The 27,804-nt window shown below is 48.5% G+C and overlaps 1 protein-coding gene and 1 long non-coding RNA gene across 6 annotated transcripts in view; one reads left to right on the top strand and one right to left on the bottom strand.

Annotated features, from left to right (window-relative positions):
• The window catches only part of LOC119871515, a 51,427-nt gene extending 46,734 nt beyond the window's left edge, over positions 1–4,693 (bottom strand). Inside the window, exon 1 of the long non-coding RNA XR_005358281.1 lies at positions 4,519–4,693. This is a non-coding gene — a long non-coding RNA (uncharacterized LOC119871515). The remainder of the gene's footprint in view (positions 1–4,518) is intronic.
• A 10,436-nt stretch (positions 4,694–15,129) lies between these two features.
• Positions 15,130–27,804, top strand: part of WWC1 (WW and C2 domain containing 1) — a 155,521-nt gene continuing 142,846 nt past the window's right edge. For all 5 annotated transcript variants that reach the window (XM_038534805.1, XM_038534803.1, XM_038534802.1 and 2 more), the window contains exon 1: positions 15,130–15,310. In XM_038534805.1, coding sequence (XP_038390733.1) covers positions 15,192–15,310 — 119 coding nt within the window. In that variant the 5' untranslated portion in view covers positions 15,130–15,191. The remainder of the gene's footprint in view (positions 15,311–27,804) is intronic.

Genomic DNA, 27,804 nt, shown 5'->3' with positions numbered 1-27,804 from the left:
GTAAATCAACTTTACGAGCTAGAGGAGATGGAAAGCATGAACGGAGCCTGGCTCTGCCCCCAGGTGGCATCACTGGATTAATTAGGAGCTAAGTGGAACCCCAATGCAAAGCAAAAACTGGGAAGTTCAGAAACAGGATGGCTTCAGACATGGTTAGGTCCAGGGACTCAAAAGATGTCTTTGCTCCACCTCCAGTTCTCTTTCCTTGGGATTTGGCTCTATTTCCAGGTGTGCTTTCCTTGTATGTGGTAAAGATGATTGCTGGCAGCCCCTCACTCACATCCCTCTGGCACCCATGGAAATGGCAGAGAGACTCTCTCAGAGAACTTGAATGGGCTCCAATCCCAGCAGAGCCATAAAGAGAGGGAATGCATGGTTCCCTCAAGGAAGATAACAGCCTAGACAAAAACATGGGAGCTGCTAATACGATATCTACTGAAATCACCCATCTGCCCATTCTATCAACAAATAGGGCCTGCCACATCTTGGGTGTTCAGATGACAAAGCCAGGTGCCAGGGAAACAGGGTTGAATAAAACACAGCCATCCGGGAACTAGTAAGGAACACAAGCAAACAAACAACAGCAATACAACGTGGAAGTGCTGGCAAAATAACTGCATGGTGCATGATGGGGATTTGGAAGGAAGGACATGGACGTGTGCATAAGTAGCACACTGGGAAGATAGAGATTGCATCTTAATAGTCAAAGAGGCATCTAATCCTTCCTGCCAAGATTCTTGCCCACCTACCATGGCCCTTTCCCTTCCACTGGGAAGACAGGAAACCTCTTTCCAATACCAGCCTGGAGAACCTCTCCCAAGGCTGAGTTGTGTCTAGGGGGCTGGATGTCTCCCACTTCTTCACTCTGAACCCTTTCTCCCTCCTTCAACACATGGGGAGCAAGACTTCCCCCTAGGTGTCAACCACGTTCTGTAAGGAGAAGTTGCTCTGCCCATCAGACCAGCCTCTGTGCAGTGCAGGTTTCCCCAATCTGAGCATCAATAGCATTGGGAGCCAGGTGGCTCTATGATGGGGGCTGGTTTATGACTTGTGCAGTGTGGAATGTTTAGCAGCACCCCTGGCTTCTAGCTGTGACAACCCAAAATGTCTCCAGATATTGCCAAAGGGCTTATGGAGGGGGAAAGTCATGCTCAGTTGAGAACCACTGCTCTAACTCATTCTCCCTCCACCCTCATTTCTCCCTAACCCCAGAACTTTGGAAAGAAGAAGCCTCTGCTCTCTGGTTAGTCAGGCTAATTCTCCCTGAGGAGACATTTACCCATACTTGCCTAGGTTCATCCAAGGAACACTCCCTCCAAACCAAAGGTTCTGGAACTACATTAAAGTTCTGCCCTAATTATCCTTTTCTTCTGGGCTCACCACCCAGGAGCTACTCAGTAGCTGAATTTACCAGCCGAGTGTGGAGGACAGAATTGATTGCTCTGCTCCACAACCCCCTCACCCCTGCACCAGACTTCCCTGAGGAGATGCCCCCACTCAGAAGGCAGAGACACTGGCATTCCTGAGACAGACCAGCTGCATCTGTCTGCAGCAAGGAGCAGCCACACGAGTGTTACAGTGAGGAGTCTCAGAGCAATGCAAATGAGAGCACCTCCCTCCCTGCAGATGCTAGAACCTGAGATGACAGAGTCATGTTTTATTTCCTCCTTCCCATCCTGCCCCTAAGGTGGCAGTCACACAGCCCCTGAAATGGAGCATGGATGACCTCCTAAGAACAGAGAGAAAGCAGGCAAGGACAGGCAGGCCTCACCCCACTGCTTCTCCCTGAGGCTCCACACAGCCTGAACTTGGGATGTGTAGGAACTGCTCACAAGACTCTCTGCATTCAGTGACATCACCCTGGTGGCTTGTGAGGTGAGGGTATCTACATCATGGAAATGGGGTGGGGTCGCTGTGGTAGGATACCGAAGAGAATAAAAATGTCAAAGACACATTGGGAGAAGAGGAGCAAGAGATCCATGGGTTAAAATCTTTCCCAATTGTGCACCTGAAACTAACATTGTGCCAACTACAATTAAAACAAAAAAACTTTCTTGGTTGACTTCAACGATGTGGACAATTTGAAACTCAAGGGTCAGGAACTCAGGTCTGGCACCATTATAAAATAACTGTGGTAAAAGCAGCAAGAGAACATTTTCTACATTCTTCCAAATTTTAAGGGTGGTTTTAACCAGCTCACAATGACATTGTTTGGGCTACAGTGGGGACCACCCCCTGCAGTGGGCACAGATCCCTCTGTTGGAGACCCAGGCATTCATTCCTCCCTCCCAACCCCTTCACACTCCCCAGCCCCAGGAATGCTGCCTGCGGACACTTCAAACCTCCTCTCTCTGAAAGGAGCTGTCTGCTAAAAGGTTACATGCCCTGGGGGTGTCATTCAGTGACCTGTCGACCTGACCTGACCCATCGACTGGTCAGGTGGAGACAGGGGTACAAAGGCTGGCTGCATGCCATAGTAAAGAGTTATCTCAGCTCCAGAGCTGGAAAGCGGATTGGCTGAGGCCATGCATGCTGGGCCATCACAGCTGGACTTCTGCCTCTGTCCAATCCTGGGCCCCCCAGGTGTTCCTGCTGTACTCTCTAAGAAAGAGCCTGCCTACAAATTTCCAGCCCAGAGTCTTTCCCAGGGGAACTCAACCAAAGACACCTCCTACCTGCTCTCCTCTCAGGAGAGGTGCAACCAGGGTGTTTTGCAGGGGCTAGTTTAAAGCGCTATATGGTGAGGGTGGGGGGAAGTAGAGGGAGAAGCGCGATGAAGCGTGTGCACACGCATTACTGTTTGTTTTTCCAAGCCAGCATCTCTGTTGAAAGGCACAGCAAGAGGACAAAAGAATGTCACCTGCTTGTTAGATTCAGCAACACAGTGGACGTCTGCAGCCATAGCCACCTGCTCTGTTGGCCGCACAGAGATCTGAGTGTGCAGATAATCACCCGCTCCCTATCCCCAGGCACAAAACACACGCTGTCCCAAACACACAGCCTGCATTCCAGACCCTGGTTCTTGAGTGGAGATGGGAAGAAGTCAGCCCAGGTCACCTTTAGTGCAAGAGGTGAAGCTAAAGAATGAGGCTTGGGATCAGCTCCTGGTCACGGCCAAATCCTCGCCTCTAGCACATGTCACTCACTTGTGCATGACCCTTCAAAGTTCACAAAACACATGCATTCATTCATTCCTTCAAGGCTCCCTGGACTGTTTGCCAGCTTTCTGGCTCAGAGGCTCCATTTGTGATGCGAGCCCCAGCTCGTTCTTCCTCAAAAGATGCACAGATGGAGAGCTTCCCCACCACCTGGGAAAAGGGAGTTCCTGGCCTCCCTGCTGACAGGAGGGCTCTGCTGAGCACACTCCAGGCCGTGGGCCCCGTCAATGCCGGTGGTTCCAAGTGGAGACAGAATCGGTCTCCCACTTCCCTCAGTAATCCCCCTGCCCAAGCTAGGCACTTGCTGATAGCACACTGGTGACCCCTGGCCCTCTCGGGGGCAACCATGTTACTTATTAACTTGCTGATGGGAAATAGGTTTCTCTTCTGAGGTGTTGGAGCTAAGCATGAGAACCTGCGCAAGGGACAGGTTCTTACCTACTCCTTGTGCCCTCATAGTGTACCAGTCATACCATTCACCATTTAGATTCATCTAGAACTTTACCAAGATCCCATGTGCCACTGGACTGTTCTCCACTCCTGAGGTGGGCGTTGCTTCCGTTGTACCATCTATGCTACAGCCTGCATTTTCATATCAGGCAGGCTTCGGTCTGAATCCTGGCTTAAATTTTGAGGCTAGAATGAGTACTGGATATGGGAAGTGACAACTCAGTGCCTGGAACAGGGTAAGTGCTCAGTCAGCAGCCACAATCATCATTATTCCTCCCTCACTGTTGTTGGCCAGAGAAGCCCCTGTTACAGAGATGAGCCACCTGACAGGCTAAGCATCATCCGCCTGTTCTCATCCCATCCTCTGGCCCATGGCCATGTCAGAGGGCAAGCCAATCTCTGAAGGCCTGTCCCATTGCCTCAAGGGCTGCCAAACATATGGGTTTCCTTTTCTGGGTTGGACCTTATGTTTGATCACCATGAAATGGAACACTAGACTCCAAGAGACTGAGGCCAGAGAAGATGTTCCACTTGCCCACCGAGCCCTGCTAATTCCACGCAGGTGCAAGTCTTCAACCTTCCAGGCAATTTCAGTCCCTGAGCTGGATCATGGGGTAGAAATCAGAGAGGCTGCATACCACCGGCAGCTGAGCTCCTAAAGAGACCTCCAAGGAGCTGGCTGAGAAGATGAGCCAGAGACTGTCTCCATCCTCATTCTGGATCAGAAATCATGACTCATGGTCATATCCAAACCCAAATTTCTTTTCCCTAATTTGGAATACAATGGGCAAGTTGCTTCCCTGTCTTTGTTTTTTTGTTGTCCTTTATAAAGACTTACTATAAAAATGTTAAGTTAAAAAAAAAGTTAAGTTCTATGAAAAACATTTGGAGTTCAGACCCCTTGGCTCACCAAGAGAGAGATGACTGTCGGCTGGCTTTCGGTCACAAAGCTGCTCAAAGTCCAATATCAGAAGTTCATAGGTAGGAAGAAAATAGATCATCTTAAGCAACTCAGGGCACACTTTTAGGTAACCTAGTAGTAGTTGTTGCAGTTCAGCCAACATTTAGTGAGGTGTATTCCATGCCAGATACTATGCTGAGAGGAGAGTTGAAGAAAATATAAAATTCAGTACCTTCGATATTATTATTTACTGATTAACATTTTTTGCCATATTTGTGTTCTTTCTCCTTCCCTTTCTCCCTTTCATCTGATATGCTCAAATGGTTGCCAGATCATTTGAAAGTAAGTTTTAGACATGACACTTCACTCTAAATGCTCCCATATCTGCCTCCTGAGAACAAGGGTTATCCTCCTACATAACTACAATACCATAACCACTCATGAGATCCTTAACCCTGACATAATATTGTCTAAAATACAGTCCGTGTTCACATTTACCCAGTTGTCCCAAGGATGTCCTTTGTAGCTTTTTTTTTAAGTACTCCAAGATACATTCGTGCATCATTGCATTTGGCTTCTTCCTCATGTTTTGATAGAAAATTCTATAAAGAAAGTTAGAGAGCTCTCAAAGACTTTTGAGAAAGAATCTTCAGACTCAAACTAAAAAGAAAAATCCTTCCATAAGGACCCTTGGATGCTGCATTCTCATTCCTCACCACAGATGGGCAAATTACTTCTTAGAGGGGCATATGGGCTCCTAATTTTTCCAACAGATTAATGCCATCTGCTCCCTACAAGGAGGAAAAATGGTTAAAAGGTGGTGGCAGAAGTATTATGTCCTGATCAGGTATGTCCTCTAGCACATGCCCATGTCAATCTGTGCCAGACCTGTTTTAGGCACTGGCAATGTGGAGAAAAATAAGAAAAGCCCTGTCCTCACGGTGTTTATGGTCCAACTGGGAGAAGGGGGAGGGGTAAATCACTAAAGAATAAAGTAAATGGAGGGACACACAACCCCGTGTTGGACAGTGAGAAGAGAAGGCACATCTAAGCTGCCAGTTGAAGGTGAATTTGCCAGCTAAAGACAAAGGAATAGTATTCTGAACAAGAGAAATAGCCTGGAGAGCAAGTATGTGCAAGCCACATACGCAAGCTCAGTTAGAGTGTGAGAACAGGAGGCATGGAATCAGGACTTGGAAGAGTGCACCAGGGCCAGGCCAGATTGGACCTTACAACATGTCCTAAGTTGCTGGGACTTTATCTTAAGGCCAGTGAAGGGCCATTGAGGTGTTAACATAAGGTGTCCTGGCACACTCTAGAATGATGGGATAAGTGGGCAGAGGAAGGCCAGTTCAGAGGCTGTATAAGGGGCTGGCAACGGCAGCCTGAATCTAAAGTAGCACAAGTGGAGGGGCGCCTGGATGGCTCAGGTGATTAAGCATCCAACTCTTGATCTCAGCTCAAGTCTTGATCACAGTTCAGGTCTTCATCTCAGCGTCCTGAGTTTGACCCCCACATTAGGCTCCATGCCCAGTGTAGAGCCCACTTAAAAAAAAAAAAAAAAAACACACAAGTGCAGGTGGAAGGACAGCAACAGATACATACTTCAGAGATAGGATCTTATTTTTTTTTAAGACATTATTATTTTCTCCTGATTTTTAAAAAAGATTTTATTTATTTATTCATAAGAGACACACACAGAGAGAGAGACTAACACACGGCAGAGGGAGAAGCAGGCTCCCCCATGGGGAGATTGATGCAGGACTCAATCCCAGGGCCCCGGGATCATGACCTGAGCAGAAGGCAGATGCTCAACCACTGAGCCACCCAGGCATCCCTAATCCAAGGCTCTTAAAGATAGAATGTACATAGGGAGTAAAGAAAAGGGAGAAGTCTAGGATGACACCCAGGTCTTTGTAATTAAAATAATGTTTCAGTACAGGGGGTAAACTAAAGCCTGTGGACCAGAGGTCTGTTTTGTAAATAAAGTTTTATTGGCACACAGCCACTTATTTACATATTATCTATGGCTACTTTCTGCTACAACAGAAGAGGTGAGTAGTTTCAACAGAGACCTATGGCTTGCAGAGCCAAAAATATTTATTATCTGGTTCTTTATATAAAACATTTGCAAACCTCTGTTTTAAATCACTGTATTCCAGAGATGCCTCAGAAAGAAAAAAGGATGTTTTAGTCAAATAAGTTTGGGCAACTCTGTATTTTATACTGTTTTCTTGGCTACTCACTCTGAATCTAGGTATAGTGAAAGCTGAGAAGTCCTACAGTAAAGAAATCTCTTTATTAAAGCCAACATTTTCCAAATGTATTTGCCTATATTTCAGTTTAACTCTGAAGAATGCACCTGTAGACATTTACTTTGGAAAGATTAAGAGGTATTCTGGAGGGGCAAAGATTGGTGAGAATCCAAGTCAGGAGATCAATTAAGACACCATTCAAATAACAAGAATCAGACAAAAGGGCCTGAGCTAGGGCTTAGGTCAAAAAGAAGGAAGAGAGGGACACCTGGATGGCTCAGTGGTTGAGCGTCTGCCTTAGGCTCAGGGCATGATCCTCTAGTTCCACATCAGGCTCCCTGCATGGAGCCTGCTTCTACCTCTGCCTGTGTCTCTGCCTCTGTGTGTGTGTCTCTCATGAATAAATATATAAAGATCTTTAAAAAAAAATAGGAAGAAGAAGAAGAAGAAGAAGAAGGAAGAAGAAGAAGAAGAAGAAGAAGAAGAAGAAGGAGAAGAAGAAGAGGAAGAGAGTATGGGAGGCCATAAGCATGAAATCCTCAGTTTTCTACTTACATGACTGTTGGGAACATGATTGGAGATACAGATGTGGAAGAGGGGGAAGAGGGAGAGGGAGGATAAGGAGGGGAAGAGGGAGGTAAAAGAAGGGGAAGGGGAGAAGGGGGGAAGGGGAGGAGGGGGAAAGAGGAGGAAGGAAAGGCAGAGGGAGGAAGGGAGGGGGAGGAGAAGGGGAGAAGGAGGGGGAAGGAGAAACCAATTTGAGAAAAACAGGTGAATTCAGCTTAGACACACAGAGTTTTCTTGGCTCAGAATAAGTAATGAACTTCTGGTTCCAGAAAGATGGAATAGCCATACTTTTCCCTATTCCTTCCACTAAGTAAAACCAAGATCTTTGGACATTATACACAAAACAAATGTAAGAAAACCCGAAGTGCAAAAAAAGAGGCAGATGGTTAAGGACCTCAGGACCTGAGGAATGACATGAGCTCCCTGGATTTTCTTTGTGCCTCACATATCCCAGACTGAGTGCTAGAGAAACCAAAAACCCAGAAATGTCAATGGGTCCAGAGAAAAAATGTTCAACAAAAGTCAGCCAGAGGACCAGAAAAGGGGCAGATTAGCACACAGAAATCTTTTAGACAATAGCCATCTCACTCTAAGCTAAATACCACAGAACAAAACTGTGACCCCACTTTCAGTCATACTAGCAAAGGCCAAGTAGGGACCCTAAACTGCTACCTTGAAGAGGCCTTCATGAGGAGCCCTGACACCCTCCTTGGATTGTGTCAGAGAAGGCCAAAGGGTACCCCCCAGGTGGCAACAAGACCAAGTGGGAATTTGGACCAGGCAGGAACAGGGTGCCGTATCTTCCACTCCTGTAATCATCCCCCACCCCTGCTGGAACCATATCAGAGAAAGCCAGCTAAAACCAATTTACAGAAGATCCAGGATCTCAGAGCGTAATATAAAAATGCCTAGATTTCAGTAAAAAAAACCAAAGTCACTCATCGAGGTGCCTGACTGGTTCAGTTGATAGAGCATGTACTCTCAAATCTCATGAGTTCAAGCCCCACGTTGGGCAGGGAGCCTACTTAAAAATCAACACATAAGTAAATAAGTATCACTCATCATACAAAGAACCAGGGAGATTTCAAGCTGAAGAAAAAAAAAGACAGTCAATAGATGCCCACACTTAAATGATATATATGTTAAAATTTCCGGCAAAAATATTAAAGTAGTCATGATTAAAATGCTTCAATGACTGGTGATAAATACAGCTGACATAAAATGAAAAAAAAAAAAAGCCTCAGCAAAGAAATAAAGGACATAAAGGAGAACCAAATGGAAAGGTTTGAACTGAAAAATATAACAATGAAGATGAAAAGCTCAGAGGCTAGGTTCAAGACCAGAAGGAAGAATCAGTGATGTGGAAAAGAGAACAAGAGACATGACCTAATCTGAAAAACAGAGAGAAAATAGACTGGGGAGGTGGGAGGAGAGAACAGAGCCGCGGGGACCTGAGGAACTATAATGAAATGTGGGAGTCCCAGAAAGAGAGGAGAAAAGGTGGGACTGTAAAAGGAATCAGAAATAATGGCTGGAAAGTTCCAGACTTTGACAGGAATCATCAAACTGCAAATTCAAGAAGCTTAGTGAACCCCAAATAAGATAAACCCAAAGAAATCCATGCCAAGACACACAATGAAGCTTTGAAAACTAAAGACCGGATAAACAAAGTATCCAACTTTTACTTGGGGAAAAAGGTCTCTGTTCAGCCTGGGTCAGGTGTCGATGGCAGTGCAGGAAGCCATGGAGCCAGAGAACCTTGCAGGATTTTAGAATAACCACCTCCTAGCTTGGATTCACCTCTTGGAAACAACCTCCTGTGGTTTTCTTTTCTTTCTTTTTTTTTTTTTTTTAAGATTTTATTTATTTATTCGTGAGAGACAGAGAGAGAGAGGGGGGCAGAGACACAGGCAGAGGGAGAAGCAGGCTCCATGCAGGGAGCCTGATGTGGGACTCAATCCCAGGTCTCCAGGATCACAAAGGCAGGCGCTAAACTGCTGAGCCACCTGGGCTGCCCCTCCTATGGTTTTCAATGGAATAGAAACAGGGCTGTTTTGGTGTGTTGAACATACCAAATCTTCCAGGTCTTTCTCCCTGCAGCTCCCATAGCCTGGAATGCACATTCCTTGCCTCTTTCCATTTGGCTACCTCAGCCCTCTGTATAAATGTCCCTTCCTCAGAAAGGCTTTCTCCTCTGACCCTGCCTCAAGTAGATTTTCTGCCAATCCCTGCCCTATGAAATTTTATCATCACACCATTTGTTCCTGCCTTGTTACTGACCACAACATGTAATTATTTCATTTGTTGATTTGTAGAGTGTATATCTCCCCTACTAAACTTAAGTTCCATGAGACTGTCCTGAGTGCTTCACCAATTGCCTGGCACACAGAGACCCACCTTTAAAGGAACCCCCGTGTTTCAGGGGCTGAGTCTGCACTCTATCTACAACAACTCATTTAGTTGTCACATGTTGACAGTGAGGTGGGTATAGTTGCTCTCATTTTACCAACAGGAAAACTGCGGCTCAAGAAGGCACAGTCTCATGCTGAAAGTCACATACTGGCCAAGATGCAGAGCAAAGTTTCATGCAAGGTTCCATGCACCACCACCACCACCACCACCACCACCACCACCACCACCCCACCTATGTATTTTCCACTACTCCACCTAGCCCCCCTGCTGAGGCACCTTTTCTGGGTTTAAGCCCTAACCCTACACTCTTCTTGCTAGTATTTTACAAAATTCACTCAGACTAAATCTAAAATTCGGAGAATGGGGCATCAAACCATGAGCAATGGACAGGTAAAGAGCCTTTCATTCCACCCGTCTCTAAGCAGTTGGGCTGGAGTTTAATTTCAGAGCCTGGGTACCATGGCGATGCAAGCTCTATAAATACCCGAGAGAGGCTTCTTTCAGCCAGCCTGCTGGGTACTGCACTCGCACCCCCACCCCTATTTCCCACCAGGGCTCCTCTTCTACTGCTGGGGTGGGGGTAGAGGAAAGCACTGCTCTGCAGGAACTCCCTCCCTCTGCTCACACTTTCTTTCTCCTCTCCACACCCCCACCCTTGAAACTAAGATTTCATCTCCACCTCCTCCTTCAGTGCATAATTCATTTCCTCATCCTAGGGTGAAAGACTCAACAGTTCCCAGCCCCCAGGACCCAGAAGATTCTTAGATGAAAGACTCAACAGTTCCCAGCCCCCAGGACCCAGAAGATTCTTAGATGAGAGCGTCAAAACCTCTCCTGCCAGCCCTGGGGTAGCTTCTTGTCCAGAAGAAATCCAGTTCAGGGCACCTGGGTGGCTCAGTCCATTAAGCATCTGCCTTTGGCTCAGGTCATGATCCCAGAGTCCTGGGATAGAGCCTGGTTTAGCAGAGAGCCTGCTTCTTCCTTTCTCCCTGCCCCTCACCCCCCACTGTGCTCACTTTATCTAGAAAGAAAGAAAGAAAGAAAGAAAGAAAGAAAGAAAGAAAGAAAGAAAGAAAGAAAGAAAGAAAGAAAGAAAGAAAGAAAGAAAGAAAAGAAAGGACCAGTTCAGTTAGTAAATGAACAAACAAGGGAAGGAAAGGGGGAGGCAGGAGGCAAGCATCATAGGGAGAAAAATGTTCCTCCTTCCAGAGAAAACTTAGCCTATTAAACCCCCTGATGCCTAACCCCCCAGGTGGATCTCATTGACAGCACCAGCAGAGGTCAAGAATCAGGTTGGTCTCTCTTCTGCTTAGAACTCAGAACTCCCACCTCGACCCTGCCCTCTCATTGTAAACTCAGCTATGACCTCACACGCCCCCTCCCACCTCTAACCACTCCAAGGAGATAAGCAGTCCAAATTGAAAGCAGGAGTTCAAGATAATCTCCTGGATGCTCTTCTGTGTCTTAAAGTTCTTCCCTTATTGACACCCTAGAGCCCATAGAGCTGTGAATTCAGAAGTCAAGACCTACTTACTGGAATGAGCTGAGTTGGAATCTTGGCTCTGTTGTTTACTATGTCAGTATAAGAAAGTCACTTTGCTTCTTGGAGTCTCAGTTTACACATCTGTAAAATGGGACTAGTAAGAACCAGGACAATGAGTCACTAGTCATAGACATTCCATCTACGTGGAAAGTGAGTAGGCTGTGCTAGACTTATCTCGATTTATTTTCAGGCACTGTATTAAGGACTGAGGACCCAGAAATACATTAAAAAGCCATCTCTTCTGCCTTGGCTCTCATAATGCCAGTGTTTCTTCCATCCTAATTTTGTCTGGCTTAGGACATGTTTTCCCATCATTGAAAAGAACAGTCCATGGGCCCAATTATGAACCTCAAATAATTCATAGCTATAGAAAAAGGACATTCTGGGCTCAATCATAGAAATGGAGCTGTATGCCTTCTCTGGGCTGCGTGGGAGGGACTGCATGGGGTAGGGAGGTATGGGCATGGAGTCAGAAGAAAAATCTCAGCAGAGGTCTTCACAGCCTCCATTTTCTTGAAGAATGTCGAAGGGAACAAGAAACTGCTGACATGTCTGTTCTTTTTTTTTTTTTTTAAGCTTAATTTCTCTCCTTACCATCTTCATAAAATGTTACCCTACCACTCTAAAATTCTCTGAAACACATGTGTAGAAACTGGCCTTTCTTTTTTGTTCATGCAGTAGGGGAAAGGACTTAAGTGGGCGTCTTTTTTAAAAACAAGGCAACCTGTCCCAGGCTCAGGTGTCTCCCTCCTATGGGCCACCTGGATGCGAAAGGGAATGAAGAAAGGCTTGTCCTGTGGTCACATCTGCTCAGCTCAGCTCTGGTACCGGCCATGCCTTGGACACAGCTCATGGGCAGCCAGACACGGCCCCAGGAGGAAGGCCAGGAGACGCTGGGCTGCTTAGGCTCACATTCCTGCAGTTCAGTCACCTGTAGAATAACGTCCAGTTTGCCCTATCACGTGGCTGAGCTGGTTTTACCTTTAATCCCTTTCACGTTTGTCCTCAGCCTCAGAGAATGCCTGGGGATGATTCACCCGCCATCACATGGGGCAGGCAGTCATCTGTTTTATTACCTCACCCGGCTTGCAGCTTCTGGGAGATAACCTAGGATTCTTTTGTTGTTGGGGGGGGGGGGGCAGCGGTGGGGTGATGGAGGGTAGAAAGGACTGAAAAGCAGACCAAGGCTTTAAGGAGTTGATTCCTGTTCTGGTCTCTCTTTCGTCCTCCCCTGCTCACATCTAAAGGTCCAAAGGAACAAGGCATTTGGAAAATGCTATGGCTGGGGTACCTGGGCTGCAGAGCAAGCTGGATTTGGCAGCCTACCACGTGTGTCCCTTCACAAGTGATACCAACCAGTGAGAAGGCTGGGTTGCAAAAGAAGACAAAAAGGAAATCTGCAGTTGGGAAGATTGCACAGTTTTCAGGAAGGGAATGGACACAGGTTTTCTGTTTGAAACAGAAAATACTTCATTGGTTCCTATTTCATAGGGGCATGCTTGCTGCCAGGCATGGCGCTCCAAATGTACCACAATGAGGCGCCCGAGATGATGGCTTACCACTGGGTACCAAGCCCTCTACATTTCTTACCTCCTTTAGCCATTAAAACAAGCCCTATGGAAATCTATGTTTTTCAGACCTAAGACTTGAGACTTTGGTCAAGTAAGGTACTCATGGTCACACGGGGAGAAAATAGGGTACGTTTGCCCCCAAACAGACTGATCCAGAGCAGAATACTTAGGAAGCAAGCATCAACAGAGACAAGCCTTCATCGGCATCCATAATATTCCAGGTCCAGACCATGGGTAGGTCCACGAATGGAAGCATAATTTAAAAAAAAAAAATGTATACGTTAAGTGCTGGAGTCAAACAGACCTGAGCCTACTTATTAGTTCTATATCCCTGGCCAATAATATAGCATCTTAGAACATCAGTTTTCTCATCAGTAAAATGGGTATAAGTGTGCCGTACTCCGGAGGGTTGCTGTGAGATTATATGAGACCATGTGTGTGAAGCACTCAGCACCATGTTGGCTTCGCTTTTGAGCTATTGCTCTAATAAATAATAGGTTTTTATATTGTGAAAGCTTGGGCAAAGGAGAGGAGGTGAAGAGGACTGCGGGGACCTCGCTTAAAAGGATGGGGAACTTCTACTTTGGGTGTTACAGGCCAGTCTGAGGCCCATGATTCTGGATTTCAGTGCATGGCATCTATGGAATGAAGTAGGGGGTAGGAAGGGCCAAACACTGAGCCCTAGGTCTGGCCTCAGGGAAGTAACTGACTTGGCAGACAGCATTTGGAGGTAAGGAACTGCCATGGTGGGTCTTATCTATTAAGAGAAGATGAGACTGCAAACGTGGGATTCCTTCCCCTGCTCAGCACACTCTGTCTGGCCCATACAGCACGGGATGCTGGCTCGTCTGGGAGACGGTGGGGGCTCGGACAAGGGGATACACTGCACTGGGCTTCATTCCATTCCTCCAAGCCAGCTTCCTGCCACATATCCAGGGCAAAAACGGTTAAACACTAACATTCAGGAAACAGACGAGCCCGTAGATCCTTAACTCTGGGGTCTCATCTTTTTATACTTAATTACATATCTTTAATTTCTCAAGAAATACTGATTTTAAAATTTCTTCTAATAGTTTTCAAAATGGAATTTTGCTTTGCTTTCTTCTTCCCTCAAATCCATAACGTACCTACCTCCAAGTATCATAGGACGGAAGCACACATGACGCTGCTAGCCTCCCGCCTGGGACGGGCTAAGGACTCCATTCAGTTCACAAGACCCTGTTACTGTTACTTTACAAAAGGCTTCCCCGGGCACCCCTTGGATGCCGCCCCGGGGGGAGGGGATTCATAGCATATACTCCAAGTTTTAGGGACCCAGAGGACAGCCAGCTACATTAGCAACTACGAGGGTAGAGGAGACAGTGAAACCACACCGGGAGAAGAATGGAAGGAGAGGGAGACAGATGGTGCGTGTGTTGGGGGAAGGGATCAGAGATCCAGGAAAACTTCTGTTCCCTGAATCGCAAGAATGTTTCCATTTAACCACTTCTTGTCTGGCTCCTGATTCTACATAAAAGAGAAGCGGGGAGTTTTAGGGTTTGGGGCCACCTGCACCAAGAGCCTAGGCGCGAGGTGGAGAGCCGGGAGCGCGGGGAAGCAGCGGCGAGCGGGTCTTGCTCGGGCCACCCGGGCCCCCGCGCGCGTCCGGGGCCCAGGTAAGGGGCGGTGCCCCCTCCCGGCTACCGGGGCTGCGGGCGGTCCGGACAGTCCCACGAGGGGGCGCGTCTCGGGTCCTAGGATCCGCCCTCGCAGCGCCGGGCGCGGGGAGGGGACCCGGGAGCCCAGGCGCCCGGCGCTCCGCCTCCCGTTTCCGGGGCAGCGCGGTTACCTGCACGGCCCGAGCCGCACCTGGCGGAGGCCGGAGTCGCCGAGCGGGCGCAGAGCGGCGCGGCGCAGAGCGGCGGAGAGGGCTCGGGCGCCCGGCCAGGGGGCGGCGGCGGCGGCGGGGAGCAGGCGGCGGGGAGCAGGCGGGGAGCAGGCGGCGGGGAGCAGGCGGCGGGGAGCAGGCGGCGGCGCTCGGCTCGCTCTGCCCCGCCGGCCGGGCGCGTCCCCGGGCCCGCACCGCGCCGCGGCGGGCGCACATGGCAGCGTGAGAGGCCGGCGGCGGGAGCGCGGGAGCCCGGGAGCGGCGGGCCGGAGCCGCAGGGCCGCATGGACCGCGGCGCCGCCCGGGCCGGCCCCCACTAGGGCCCCCAGTCCGCGGGCGCCAGCCTCCCCCCCCATCATGGTGCCTCGGCGGCCGCCCGGGCTGGGCACGGCCGGCCGGAGCCGCTGAGCCGGGGCCCCCGCGGCGGCCGGGAGCTGCATGGGGGAGCGCGGGCCGCGCTCGGGAAGATGCCCCGGCCGGAGCTGCCCCTGCCGGAGGGCTGGGAGGAGGCGCGCGACTTCGACGGCAAGGTCTACTACATAGACCACACGAGCCGCACCACCAGCTGGATCGACCCGCGGGACAGGTAGGGCCCCGGGGAGCCCCACACCGCGCGCTCCGCCCGGGCCCCCTCTTGCCCCAGGGGCCACCCGCGGGGACCGGGCAGGGGCCGCCGGGGAACTCTGCGAGCCGCTTGCGCTTTCTTCAGTTGGCCGCCCCCCCGCCGCCCTCGCCCCCCCCCCCCGCCCCCGTCCCCATCCACGTCCCCATCCCCATCGCCCGCCGTCTGGAGCGCTGCTCCCGCCGGGGTGGGCTGCTGGAGGGGGGCGCGGCCAGGGGCCCGGGCGGCCCCCGCCGCCGTCCCCGATGGAGGACTTAGGCCCCAGCCGGCACCTGCCCAGAGTTTTGACCTTAAGCTCTAGCCCCGCCTCCCCCGCCCCCTTTAGGACGAGGTCGGGCGGGGGCTGGGGCAGCAGCCTAGCGGAGCGTTTCTGGGGCTTCCCGGAGAGGCTTTCCCCAGTGTGTGTGTGTGTGGGGCCGGGGGGAGATGGGGAAGCATCTGGTTTGGAGGGGGTAGTAGGGACCCAGGATTCAGTGGGAAACTGCTGGAAGGACACTAGGCGGAGGGGAAGGCAGCCTGGAGTGTGGTCTTTGACAGGTGCCTGGGAGGCTCGGGGAAGAGCACGGGAGCAGCCAGGGGGCCTGGAGGCCGGGAGTGGGAAGGAAAGGAAGAGGGCGGGGGAGGGCTGATCGGAAGACTGGTTCTCCAGGAATCTTAGAGCAACTTGGAAGCTGTTAGGATATAGATGGAGGTGAGAGGCCTCCCACAAAGCCCTGCCCATCACCTCGTTCTCCACCCTTTCTTCCTCTGGGGACCGAGACTCCTCAGTCCTGCACCAGCGCGTCCTGACCTTGGTGGGCACCAAGCGACTGTAGCACGGATTCTATTTTATTTTTTCTGTGGCAGGTGGAGTCTGAGGTGACTGCTCAGAGCTTCCAGACTTTCTCCCGGTTTTGATTGCTTGTCATTTCTTTGCACACACCCTCCCCATGTAGGGGTGGGGGGAAGAAGGGGAGGAAGAGGACCACCCTCTGAGATTGCTTTGTTGTCCTTGTTGGCTTGGTCTGTGGTCAGTGTCTTAGGAATGTGGAATGTTCACCTGGTCTGTGCGACCTTGAGTGTCAGGTGCCTGTAACGCAATAGAGGTGAATTTTTTGGATCTTTCGACCTGTAGGGTTGGGATGCAGGTCCCAGAAGTCCAAGATGGGGTGTGTAGCAAGGTGTGGGTTTTAAAAAAAGGCAGAAAGAAAATTTGAATTGAGATGCCCCGTAATTTCTGTGAGCGCTCTAAGTTCACTCATTTAACATTTCTTGGGTGCTTGCTTTATTCTCAGTACCACGCTGGATGCCTCTTTGATATAATTTAGAAGAGAAATTTAAAAAGGAAAAGTTCTCTGCCCATTGTGGGGCTTGAACTCAACCACTCTGAGATCAAGATTCGGGTGCTCTACCAACTGAGTCAGTCTGGTGGCATTGGAAGATAAATTTTTAATGCTAGAGAAAGCATCCCATGAGCAAGCTGCTTTAACCTCTGAGCCTCAGGTTCCCCGTTGGTCAGATTAATGGTTTGTTTGGAAGAGAAGTAATCGTAGAACTCTGAAAGTTGGAAGGGACATAGATGATCAGAGCCCAGCTCTTATTTTCAAACATAAGAGAAAATTTGAGGTCCAGAGGTGTGACTTACTTGAATATCTTCATCTTTCCACCACTCACCATATGCCAGATTCTTTACCATCTCTGAAGTTCTAACCTCCAGATTTGTCCTGACTCACTTCTCTTCCCTGCCCCACTCAGGGTCATCTGTCCCAGGGACGCTGTTACGTGTTGGAGAACTGGGCAGCCCCTTGTTCTCTTCCAGAAGAGACATAAGTTCAGTCTTCTGTTTCCTGCCTGGTTTTGGTCCTTGCAACTTACTGAGGCCAGTGTGCTGTCAGCAGTTGCATGTCAGAGGACTAGGACAGCCCCACACCCAGCGTTGCTAACTCACCCTCGGTTGTGAATCTAGGGACTTCTCTGGGGCTCTGAGAGGAATACAGCTCTAGAAAGCTTCTCAAACAACAGGTAATTTTCTACCCCTGGAAAAGGACAAGTGGAAAATTGACTTGGCTAGAGTATTATTTTTCAAATTTTAGTACCATATGAACCACCATAATGATTTTCTGCTATATTGACTTGTACCATTGCTTACTTAATATTTGACTTTAAATCAACTAAACGTGAAAATTTTTTTAAAGATTTTATTTATTTGAGAAAGAGAAAGGGAGAGAATGAGTGGGGAGAGGGGCAGAGGGAGAGAGAGAAGCAGGCTCCCCTTTGAGCAGGGAGCACACCATGCGGCTCAATCCCCGGACCCTGGGATCATAACCTGAGCCAAAGGCAGATGCTTAACTGACTGAACCACCCAGGTGCCCCTCAGTATGAAAAATTTTTAACCACTTTCACAAATGGGAAACTAGTATTATCTGTTGTCATAAATAGAAAGGATCTTCAAAAAAAAAAAAAAAAAAACAGTGGAGGGAAAAAAAACCAACAACCCAGTGCCATTATATTTTAGCTCTGTACGGTAGCTTGCCCATACCCAGCAACAGGTATGCCCAGCCTTTGTTTTTTAGGCAGATTGACAAGTATTGGAGAGGAATTAAGAACATAGTGGCATTTAACTGAGCCTCTCACTTTCTTCACCTTGCAAATAATTGGTTTTAATGCATCTTTGTACCTTCTGGTCATCCCTCCCATACTGGATTGGTGGGGGACCCCGGAGTTTGGGATGCTGAGGTGTTCCAAGTGCAACCCTGGGGTCACTGTTATGGTAGGCCAACTGAAAATTTGGGGAGAAAGCTAAGCAGAGGGCATCCACCCATGGCTCTCTGGAATTTCTCTCCTGAAAGTTGGAAGGGACATAGATGATCAGAGCCCAGCTCTTATTTTCAAACATAAGAGAAAATTTGAGGTCCAGAGGTGTGACTTATTTGAATATCTTCATGGATATGAAGATGGTCTTGGATAAATTGCTTGACCTCTCTACAAATGAGTTCTCCATTGGTGAGAAGATGTTCGCAGAACCCTGCCAGGTCTCAGATGTGATTTCAGACCCCTTGGCCTTGTCTTACCCCTCCTGACTCCATGGCAGAAGGAGAGAGGGGACTGTAGCAAGGAAGAAGAAAAAAAATTAAAGCGAAAAAGAGCCAGACAACTTTGGGGTGGTGGTGTGGGGGAGATAAATTCTGCCAAGGTAGTTACATCTCTGCAACCCATTTCATTAATGCTGTGAAACAAAAGATGACATTAAAAAAAAAAAAAAAAAAGAATTTCTACTCTTTAAGGGTGTGCGTGTGTGTTTACATTTGTCTTGGCTTTTTTCTTACCTGAATCAAGGCGATGCCCACCCATTCCCTTGAATTTAAAAGAAGTAAGTCAAACGGTCCCTCAGTCAGAAAAGTGATTTCTTAGCCACGAAGAACAAAATAGCGTCTCGGGTTACCAACCCTGAAGAATGTCTTGGCACATTCCTCCCTCTGGGGCTGAGCTGTTTTGTGTGCTGTCCGGCATGGAGGCTGCTGGGTGTAGGGAATCCAGTTTTCCGCTTCCCCTTTCACCAGCGGGTTGGAAGAGCAGCCAGGCAGCCAGCCTTGCCAACTCTCTTCCCTTCTCACCCAGGGCAAGACTGGGAGGCCGAAATTCCTGAGAACGGTTGTCCCAACAACCAGAGAGGGTCCAGTGGGCAGCTTGGGCCCTGCCTACTGGGCCAAAGGCTCCAACAACACCGCAGCCTCCTGAGGCATGGCTGGCCTGGGAAGGGGCCGGGTCTGTGGGGACTCAGGTGCTCTGGCCTCTGCAGCCCCTAGGAGCAGTGTTTCTTTAGCAGAGTAAGTCTGGGTGCTTCTGGGAACTCCCAGCAAAGGGTCAGCATTCCTTGTGTATTTAACTTAGTGGTATGCAAAAACAAATATGCTGATTGTTCTCCAAGGAAGAATGGATTGTTTGAATTGGCCCTGCCAGAGAAGGTTCCTGAAGCCTAATTCCTGCTCATTCTGTGGTGTATGTTCAGACCTTCTTCCAGGAACCACCTGGGAATTCTGTGGGCACAGTTTCTGGGGGCTCTGTGATAAGTACTGGAGGCCCGGTGGCTAAGAGGCCACTTTGAGAGGACTCAGCGACTTCTCTCATGATTTGAGGAACATTTGCTAATCCTGTTATTTCAGAAATAGCTATAATGTAGGAAGTTGGGTCTACAGTCAAAGATCTTTTTTTTTTTTTTTTTTTTTTTTTTAAGATTCTACTTATCTATTCATGAGAGACACAGAGAGAGATGCAGAGACACGCAGAGGGAGATGCAGGGAGCCTGATGCAGGAGTCGATCCCAGGACCCTGGGATCATGACCTGAGCCAAAGACAGACGCTCAACCACTGAGCCACCCAGGTGCCCCCTACAGTCAAAAGATCTTAACCTCCTTTTGGCTACAGATCTTAATGAGAGTCTGACAAAGGTTATAGATGCTTCCTTAAGAAAAGTGCAGATACAGTTTTTGGCACACAATTCCAGGGGGCTGTTGGACCCCACTTCATACTCCTGCCGTAGATTAATTTAGAAACTGCTCATCACTGCCTATATGCTCTCCTGTTCAGTGAGGTAGGAAATAATGCCCGAGCATTTACTGCATACAGGTGGTCTGCTGAGAGCTTTATGTGGGTGATTCCCCTAATCCCTCCAGCAACCCTGGGAATAGGTACAATTTTCTATAAGGAATCTGAAGCTCAGGGGGACTGCGTTTGGTGAAAGCCAACTTTTGTGGAATCCAGATGTGAATGCTAAGTGCACTGACGCCAGAACCCACACATCTGACCACACTGCCTGGCACTGCTCAACTGCCTGTGCTCCATTGCCTGCCTAAGGAATTTGGCCTTGGGAACTGGAGTGGGGACAGGCATGATTTTATTTACCTGTAACCATCCTGGTGTGGCCAGGCCACAGTTAACCAGAGAGCAAGTGTGGACAATGGAAAGAGGGTGAGCCTTTGAATCCTGGCATCTTGGATCTGCTGCTTGCTTACTGAGTGACCTTGGCAAGTTGCAAGCCTTGGTTTTTGTCTTTTCTGTAATAGGGAGGTACATAATAGTTCTCAAGGGCAGTTATGGATGTTAAATGAGCTAAGTCAGGTAGAGCAGTTAGCACAGAACCTGATATCTAGGAGACACTTGGGAATGCCAGATCTTTTAGCTTTTACTAGAAAGTGCCTGTGGAACAGTTAAATCAAATGGAGACTGAGTCTCTGCCTGGCTCTGTAGCAGTTCTCAGCTGGGATGGACCCTTCTGGTCATGTAACTGCATCCCTCTCATTTTGCTGATGAAACTAAGGCTCAGAGACCAGTGACTTGCCCAAGGTCATACCTTGAATCTCTAGGAAAGGTCTCTTCTTCCCTCTTTCTCTTATGTAAACTTTTCCCTAAAACTCAGATCCAGGTTCTCCTCACCCATTATAATAATTTGGCAACATTTTATGCTTGTGGCTGAGTTATTTTCCATAATCCTGTCTGCCTGTGTAGACCAGCAGGTTTCTTTCATACTGTCCCAATGGTTTGCGTGTTGTGTCCTAGGAATATGGTGATACTGAATTTACTCTAATGCTATGTGCCAGGCTGAGCCTTTTCTATTACTATCTCATTTCATTCTCTTGCCAACCTTATGAAGTAAGTACTGTTATTATTTTCATTTTCAGATGAGGAAACATACTTAGAAAGGTAAAGTAAGTTGCTCAAGGTCACCAGTAGGTGATGCACGCCAGGTTGGAGTCCAGGTAGTGAGGACCCTTGAGTCCACACTCATATTAGCTGTAGCTGTTCCAGAGTGCCCTGTCAATAAGGTGGACTTGACAGTTGCCATTTATTCTTGAGCTGAAGCAAACGTGCTATGGATTTTAGGGAGATCTGTTGCAGAGGAGGCTTGATCACAGGAGCCTGAGAGATCCCCAGAGTGGATTAGGAGACTGTTGGGCAAAAACCCCACCTTCTAGGAGCAACCAGCTAACCAGAGCTCTGGGAAAGAGAGAACAGAAGCAGAGGCAAAGAAATTCTAAAGGATATAGTGTGTGTCGAGAGCTCAAAGTCATTTCCAAGTCACTTGGGTAAATGTTCCCAGTGGCCAGGGAATTAGTAGCCAAGGCAGCTAGCTACTCTTCTGTCATCACCCCTCCGGCTTTTTGCCTAGCCAAATTGACCTGATTCTTCAATCTCTCGGGATCCCAGGTAGCTGTGAAACACTGCTCTTTTGAAGAGAGGAGAATCAGGTTGCCTTAGTTACTGGGAGGGTTGGAACACCAAGCTCAGGTGCACATAAGGAGAGACAAGGCTCAAATAAGTGGGAGCTGGAAGGTGGCCGGCATGTTACCACAGAGCTTCCTGAATAGAAGAAGCCTTGGTCTGGTTTTGGTGGCATTTGTGGGGATTGCCAACCGAGGGACACTTGGCTGTCCACGCTGTCAGGAGCTGTCGCTGGCTATGTCTGCCTCCAGGCAATGAGCATCTGCAGCCCCCAGCTCAGCGAGGGGCCCTGGATAAGAGAAACCCACTTCTCCTGGAGAAATGGCTTGGGTGACATCTCGTAGGGCTTCCACTTCGACAGGGCTGAAGGCTGGATCTGGGCTAAGTGTGTGTGAGAAATTCACACACCATGCGTCTCCAGCACGGAGAGGGCCAGCCGGCCGCTCACCCTCAGGCAGAACAACGAGAGGCTCTGCTTGCTGCTGACAAGCTTCTCGACTGCCTTGAATCCCTGTTTCAGAGTGAGATAAAAGAAGAGAAAACTTGGAAACTGGATACAGTGGTGTTTTGTTATTCAACCTTCACCAGCAGGCCATTAAGCCTCCAGCTCCTGAGCAGAAAACCTCTTGCCAAAATAATGGGGGGAGATTGAAGCGGAGACAGGCCTTCACTGTTGGTGTGTTGGGAGAACATAGGCCATTCTATAAAGATGCTGGACAAGGAGGGGGGTAGAGCAGAGAGTGGGGAGGAGGGGAAATATGGACAAGTGTGGTGGGTTACATCCCCCCACCCTCCCACCCCCCCGCAATTGCCTCCTCCTCAATGCTTCTACCCGTGACATCTCACTGTTGGGAAGAAATGGGATCTTTCAGTTTCAAATGTCTGCCAAAGAAAAAGGACCCAGGCTTAAGTTCTCGCTCAATGGTCAGCCAGAAAAGAAAAAAAAATGAAGCTGCATCAAGATTAGGGACACCTTTGTTGCCTTTTTTCTTTCCCTGCTCCATTCATCACTCCCTGGCAGCCAGGACACCAGGCCAACGGCAGCTGCTGACTTTCCCCAGCCGGCTGCCTGCTGTTGCTGGGCCTGGTTCCGTGGCAGCCCAGCTGTCCCCACGCCGGCTTTCTCTCCGCCCCGTGGCGGTTGCTCGTTTGATTGGTCACTGGGGCAGCCCTTAGGATCCCCTGACTGGTACCTGACTTGAAGGATAAAATATCAAGATACAGGCATCAGGTGGCTGCTAGGATGAGGTGACCTTGGGACAGCCTTCCGATCTCGCATCTGTTGTGGCTTTTCTTAGATAGTTAGGGCTCTATGTGCACTTTACTTTGTAATCCAGGAATTGCCTCCAAATGCACGGCTTGTCTTTGTATTGCTAACGAAGAGAATAATAACTGGTTTTAATGTTGGCGAGAATGAGGATAATCATAGTTATATTTCATCATCTTTATCCAGTATATGTCATGTGCCAAGCGCTGTTGCTCATGGTGGTTTTCTGGCATTTTGCAAATGGGGAAACAGACTAAGCAAGGTCAGACAGGTCAAAAGAGAGTTGGAATCTGAATCAAGGTCCATCTAATTTTTTTTTTTAAGATTTTATTTATTTATTCAAGAGAGACACACAGAGGCAGAGACACAGGCCGAGGGAGAAGCAGGCTCCCTACGGGGAGCCTGATGCAGCACTTCATCCCAGAACCCCAGGATCATGACCTGAGCCAAAGGCAGACACTCAACCACAGAGCCACCCTGGCGCCCCGAGGCCCATCTAATTTCAAAGCCTTACTGTGTACCACTGCACCGTCAGTAACTTCGGAAGGAGGAGGGGAAGAGAGGGCAGTAGAGGGAAAAGGAACTTTTTAACTACAGAGGAATCAGCGGAAACACACCTAGCAGCATATTGTTCACTGTGGAGAAAAATGATTGTGTGCTTCCAAGCAAACATTGGTCCGACAATACCACACTGTTCCCTGCAGTAGATAAGGTCTTCGTAAAGATCTTCACAGGGTGCCAACTTAAGTTCTGGTTCTGTCATTACACGTAGTAAATGACCTTGAATAAATTTCTTCTTCTCAGGGTAGGACCTCTCTACCGGTGAGGATGAAATGACACTGGACACGGCAAGTCTTATTAGCCCAGTGCCTAGTGCACATCACGCTTTCCCCTGGGAGCTGTTCCTAGTTAGGCTCGTTTGCCCTCCTGTGTATTGGTAGAGGAACTGGAAGGCTTGTCCCCTCCTTGCCCACTCAAGTGTCTTCTGGTAAGCCAGGGCTCCTCTGAGCCATGTTGACATCAGAGCTTGCAAACCACCTTGGCATCACTCATTATATAAATAAGTCAATAAATTCTTTTCCCTGGTCTTATCGGAGACAAGCCCTTCTTTGGAATTTCTGGAGTGAAGTGACTCTTGCCAGTGAGCTGGCACCAGGGCTGTGTGTGAAGCGGAGGTAATGAATTGCAGTTGTCATGGCAGAACTAAAAAGGCTGATGGAGGTATCTGGAATTCATTTGTAACCGCTTGATTCCATGTCTCCTCACTCCAGAAATCCCTCCTACCGTTCCACCCCTAGGACCGTTCAAGAGCTGTCTGAGAACCTGCTGATTTTAGCATGGTGGTGGTGGTGGTGGTGGTGCAGAAGGGCACTGGTATTTATCATGTCCCACCCAGCTAGGGGTTGGCCATTCATTCAGCAGGTATTTATTGGGTGCCTCCTGGGCCTTGGGCTCTGTTGCCAGTGCTGAGGAGCAAAGTCCCTGCTGCAGCAGGGTGTACCCTTGGGTGAGGAAGAAGGGCAAACACTTAAACAGATAAGTTGCATTACAGCTGGGGGCTTGGTGTTCTCTGGAATGCTTTTCCCCATCTCAGGAAAATGGAGGGACAGACCTGTCTGCTACACCTGTTTGGCAGTTGTGGTGTGAACTTCAGTTTGGAACTGGGAGACATTAGTGCCTTCAGTACAGTGTTGCCAAGAGCCTGTTGTATGATGAGCTGGGCACTGCGCTAAGAGCTGGGCATGCAAGGGTGAGACACCACTGTCAGTCTGCAACTCATAATATTTACTACAAATTAGTGAGAGAGTCATCAAGCTATACAAATATAGTTGGAAATGCCAGGCTCTCTGGACCTTGATTTCTTTCCCCTGTTTCATCTGGACTCATTTCATCCTTCAAAAATATTTACTGAGTGCCTGTAAAAGGTTAGGATATCAGTAATATGCCAGGCATTACTCCAGCACTGAATACTCAGGACCGATGGGACCAACAAAATCCTGTCCTCATGGAACTTCCATTTTAGATCAGATGTTGTCGAGCTTGGGGAAGCACGGGAACCACCTGGAGGGCTTGATAAATCTGACTCCCACTCCCCAACTCCCACCTCCACGCCCAGTTTGAGTCAGTTGGCCTGCTTTGGGGCCCAGAAATGTGCACTTCTTACACGTCCCCACATGTTGCTACTGGTCTTTGCCCTGTACTTTGCAAAACCACTGGCAGTCAATTCATCGAATCCTCACAATAAACCTGGGAGAGTACCAGATTATTCCTGTTTTACAAACAGGGAAACCAAAGAAAGCAGGTGAGGTAACGCTAAGAGAGCCGAAGGAAGTGGTTTCAGGAACAAGCACTGTTGACCTATGTCTCTGTGATGGCTATGAGCATGCCATTGTTCTAGTTCTTTTGCTAACCTGAAGCCCAGTGGTGGCAAAATCTGGTAGAGTTTTCTCCTCTGTTGTGAAATAAAGCACAGGGAAGCCAGAAGCTTGAGAGGATTCCAGAAGCCAGAGGGACTTCTCTTTACACCAGAATGTATATAGACTCTATATATCCATACACAGGAGAGGATCAGAGGAAACAGTTGTCTCTGTTTCTCAATGGTGCTGAGCCAGGGCATCCATCCTGAGCTGTTCTGCAGAGTAAGGGTCCCTGGGCTCCTTCATGCCTGGGAACCTTCAGGGCCCCCTGCCCCCAGTCTGACTTGAGCCCTATGGAGTGCAGGGGAGGTGTGTGTGTGAAAAGTCCCTCTTTTCACTGAATCCTCACAAACCCTCTAGGGAGCCATTGTCCATTGCTGGTCCTCTTGACCACAATTTGGATTTTACATCCCAACTTGTCACTGGCTAGTTCTGTGACCTTGGTTAAGTTACTTAAATCCTCCTGAGCCTCAATATCTTCACTGGCAAAATAAGTTAGAACATACCTCATAGAGTTGGCCAAAACCAAATTAGAAGTGTCTCATTATATTCACGTTCCACTCTCCGGATAGTTCTCTAAATGCAGCAATTAAGGCCTCCTCAGTACATTTTATAGCTTTATCATTATAGAATTACTGCTCAATTCATATATTTTAAGTACCAGATTTCTTGGACATAAACCACTTTTTTCTTCTCTGGGAAAACTGAGCATACTTAAGAGGTAAACATCTTTCCAGTGAACAATGATTTTTGCTAGACAGGACTACTGAAAGGTATCTAAACAGCTCAAGGAGTTTCAAAACCAGCCTGAGTGCCTTATTTCCATTGCTAATTTAAACATTTATCAGCTGCCAGTGGAGACCCCTAGGTATTTCTTCAGGTTTCTTCCTGGTCGCCCGGCCTAAGTTCTCAAAATGTGGTCTTAGACTGGCACATCAGCTTCTTCTAGGAACTGGTTAGAAACACAGATTCTCATGTCCCACCTATTGAATCTAAAATCTGACTCTGCTGCCCTTTCAAGTCTTGGGACCACTGGCCAAATGCTTGCAGCAAGAATGACTTAAGATATTTTGTTAGTGGTCACAGGCAAAAACTGACCGGATTTGAAGAACCTTCTGAGCAAAGGTAGATGTAGCCAGTTGAAGTGGTCTTCATTGCTTATGACCTTCTTAGTATCATCCCAAAACTTGTATCGTCCAAATTGGACCTTCACACTTCCTTCGCCAGGCCCCACCGTTGCTTGACATCTTCTTTACATCAAGGTTTGGTTCACAGATAAAGCTTAGAAAGGCCTTCTCCATGCACCTTGCCTGGGCCCCATGGCATCTTACACTGTGGTCGAACAGCATGACTACCTCCATGTTCTCCATTCTTGGTTATCAGGTTAGCCCAGTGGCTGGCATGCAGTAGGAGTGCACTAAATTGGGAAATGAATGCTCTCCAGCTGGGAGTTTTAGATTCTGTTTCCAGCCCTCTTCAGAGCAATAAGTCACTTGCCTTCCCAGAGCCCTAGCGTTCATTGCTCTACCATGGAGGAATATTAACGCTTCATCTCCTTTCCACAGCAGAGGATAGGAGGTTGTGTTTGGAGCTGAGGAATGAAAGGATCAGTCAGGGACCCTCAGGTTCAGTTGCACATTGATCTCGCAAGAGGGGAGTGCTAAAAATACCCAGGTCTGGCCCACTCCCAGACATTCTGGTTTAATTGGACAGGGGTATAGGCCTGGGCACAGGATTTCCAGGGTAAAGTCAGATCGGAGAACCGCAACTGTAGGTAACCCCTTATAAACACTTGCAGGGTTTCAGTGGGATTACGTGAAAGTACCACCTAGAAGGTTTTCAAACTAAAGATTTATATGGCTGTACATAGAAAAATTGAGATGATTTTGGAAATAGTCGAGGGAGGGGAAAAGTAGATCTTTGGGGGATGTCAGTCACCTTGCCGTACCTGTCTTGTGATTTCTGTCCTGGCGCGTTAAGGATCAGAGAGCCTTAGGCTTATCTTTACTTTAATGTGAAAATCTTTAAATTCCCATTGCAGCAGTAATGCTTTTGAACAAATTGGTCTAAGCTCCTACGGAGAGGCAGGCCTGAGGGTTGGGCCGTTAGCGCCTCTTCTGTCTGACCTCAGCAGAACTCCGTCTGGATTTCATGCACACATCTGTGTCCTTGAGACTCCAAGAGAGTGGGGAGCGTAGACATCGTCACCATATAGATTATAGCCTGTGGGTAAGAACTAATAATAGCTAACATTTATTATGACCGTAGACTGTGCCAAGATCTAGGCTGTGGGCTTTGAATGTATTATCCAATTTAATTCTCAGAGCAGCCCAATGAGGTAAGAGCGGTACTGTCTCCATCCTGCTGACAGGGAAGGTGATGCTGAGGGAGTTGAAAACTTGCCCATGATTGTAAGCTAATAAGTGGCAAAAGTGGGATTCAGTCTGCCCGCTCCCAAAACGCATGTTCTTCATCATCCTGTAGGTCAGGCAAGGCTGGCAGGGAGAGCACCACTGACTTAATCCTGGTAATTCAGACCAGAGCCCCTTTCACTCTGGTGATTCCTGCAGCACCAA

Source organism: Canis lupus, chromosome 4 (assembly GCF_011100685.1).
Source record: "Canis lupus familiaris isolate Mischka breed German Shepherd chromosome 4, alternate assembly UU_Cfam_GSD_1.0, whole genome shotgun sequence".
Lineage (NCBI taxonomy): Eukaryota > Metazoa > Chordata > Mammalia > Carnivora > Canidae > Canis > Canis lupus.
The sequence above is the reverse complement of the archived record's forward strand: the minus strand, read 5'-3'. Positions and strand labels throughout refer to the sequence as shown.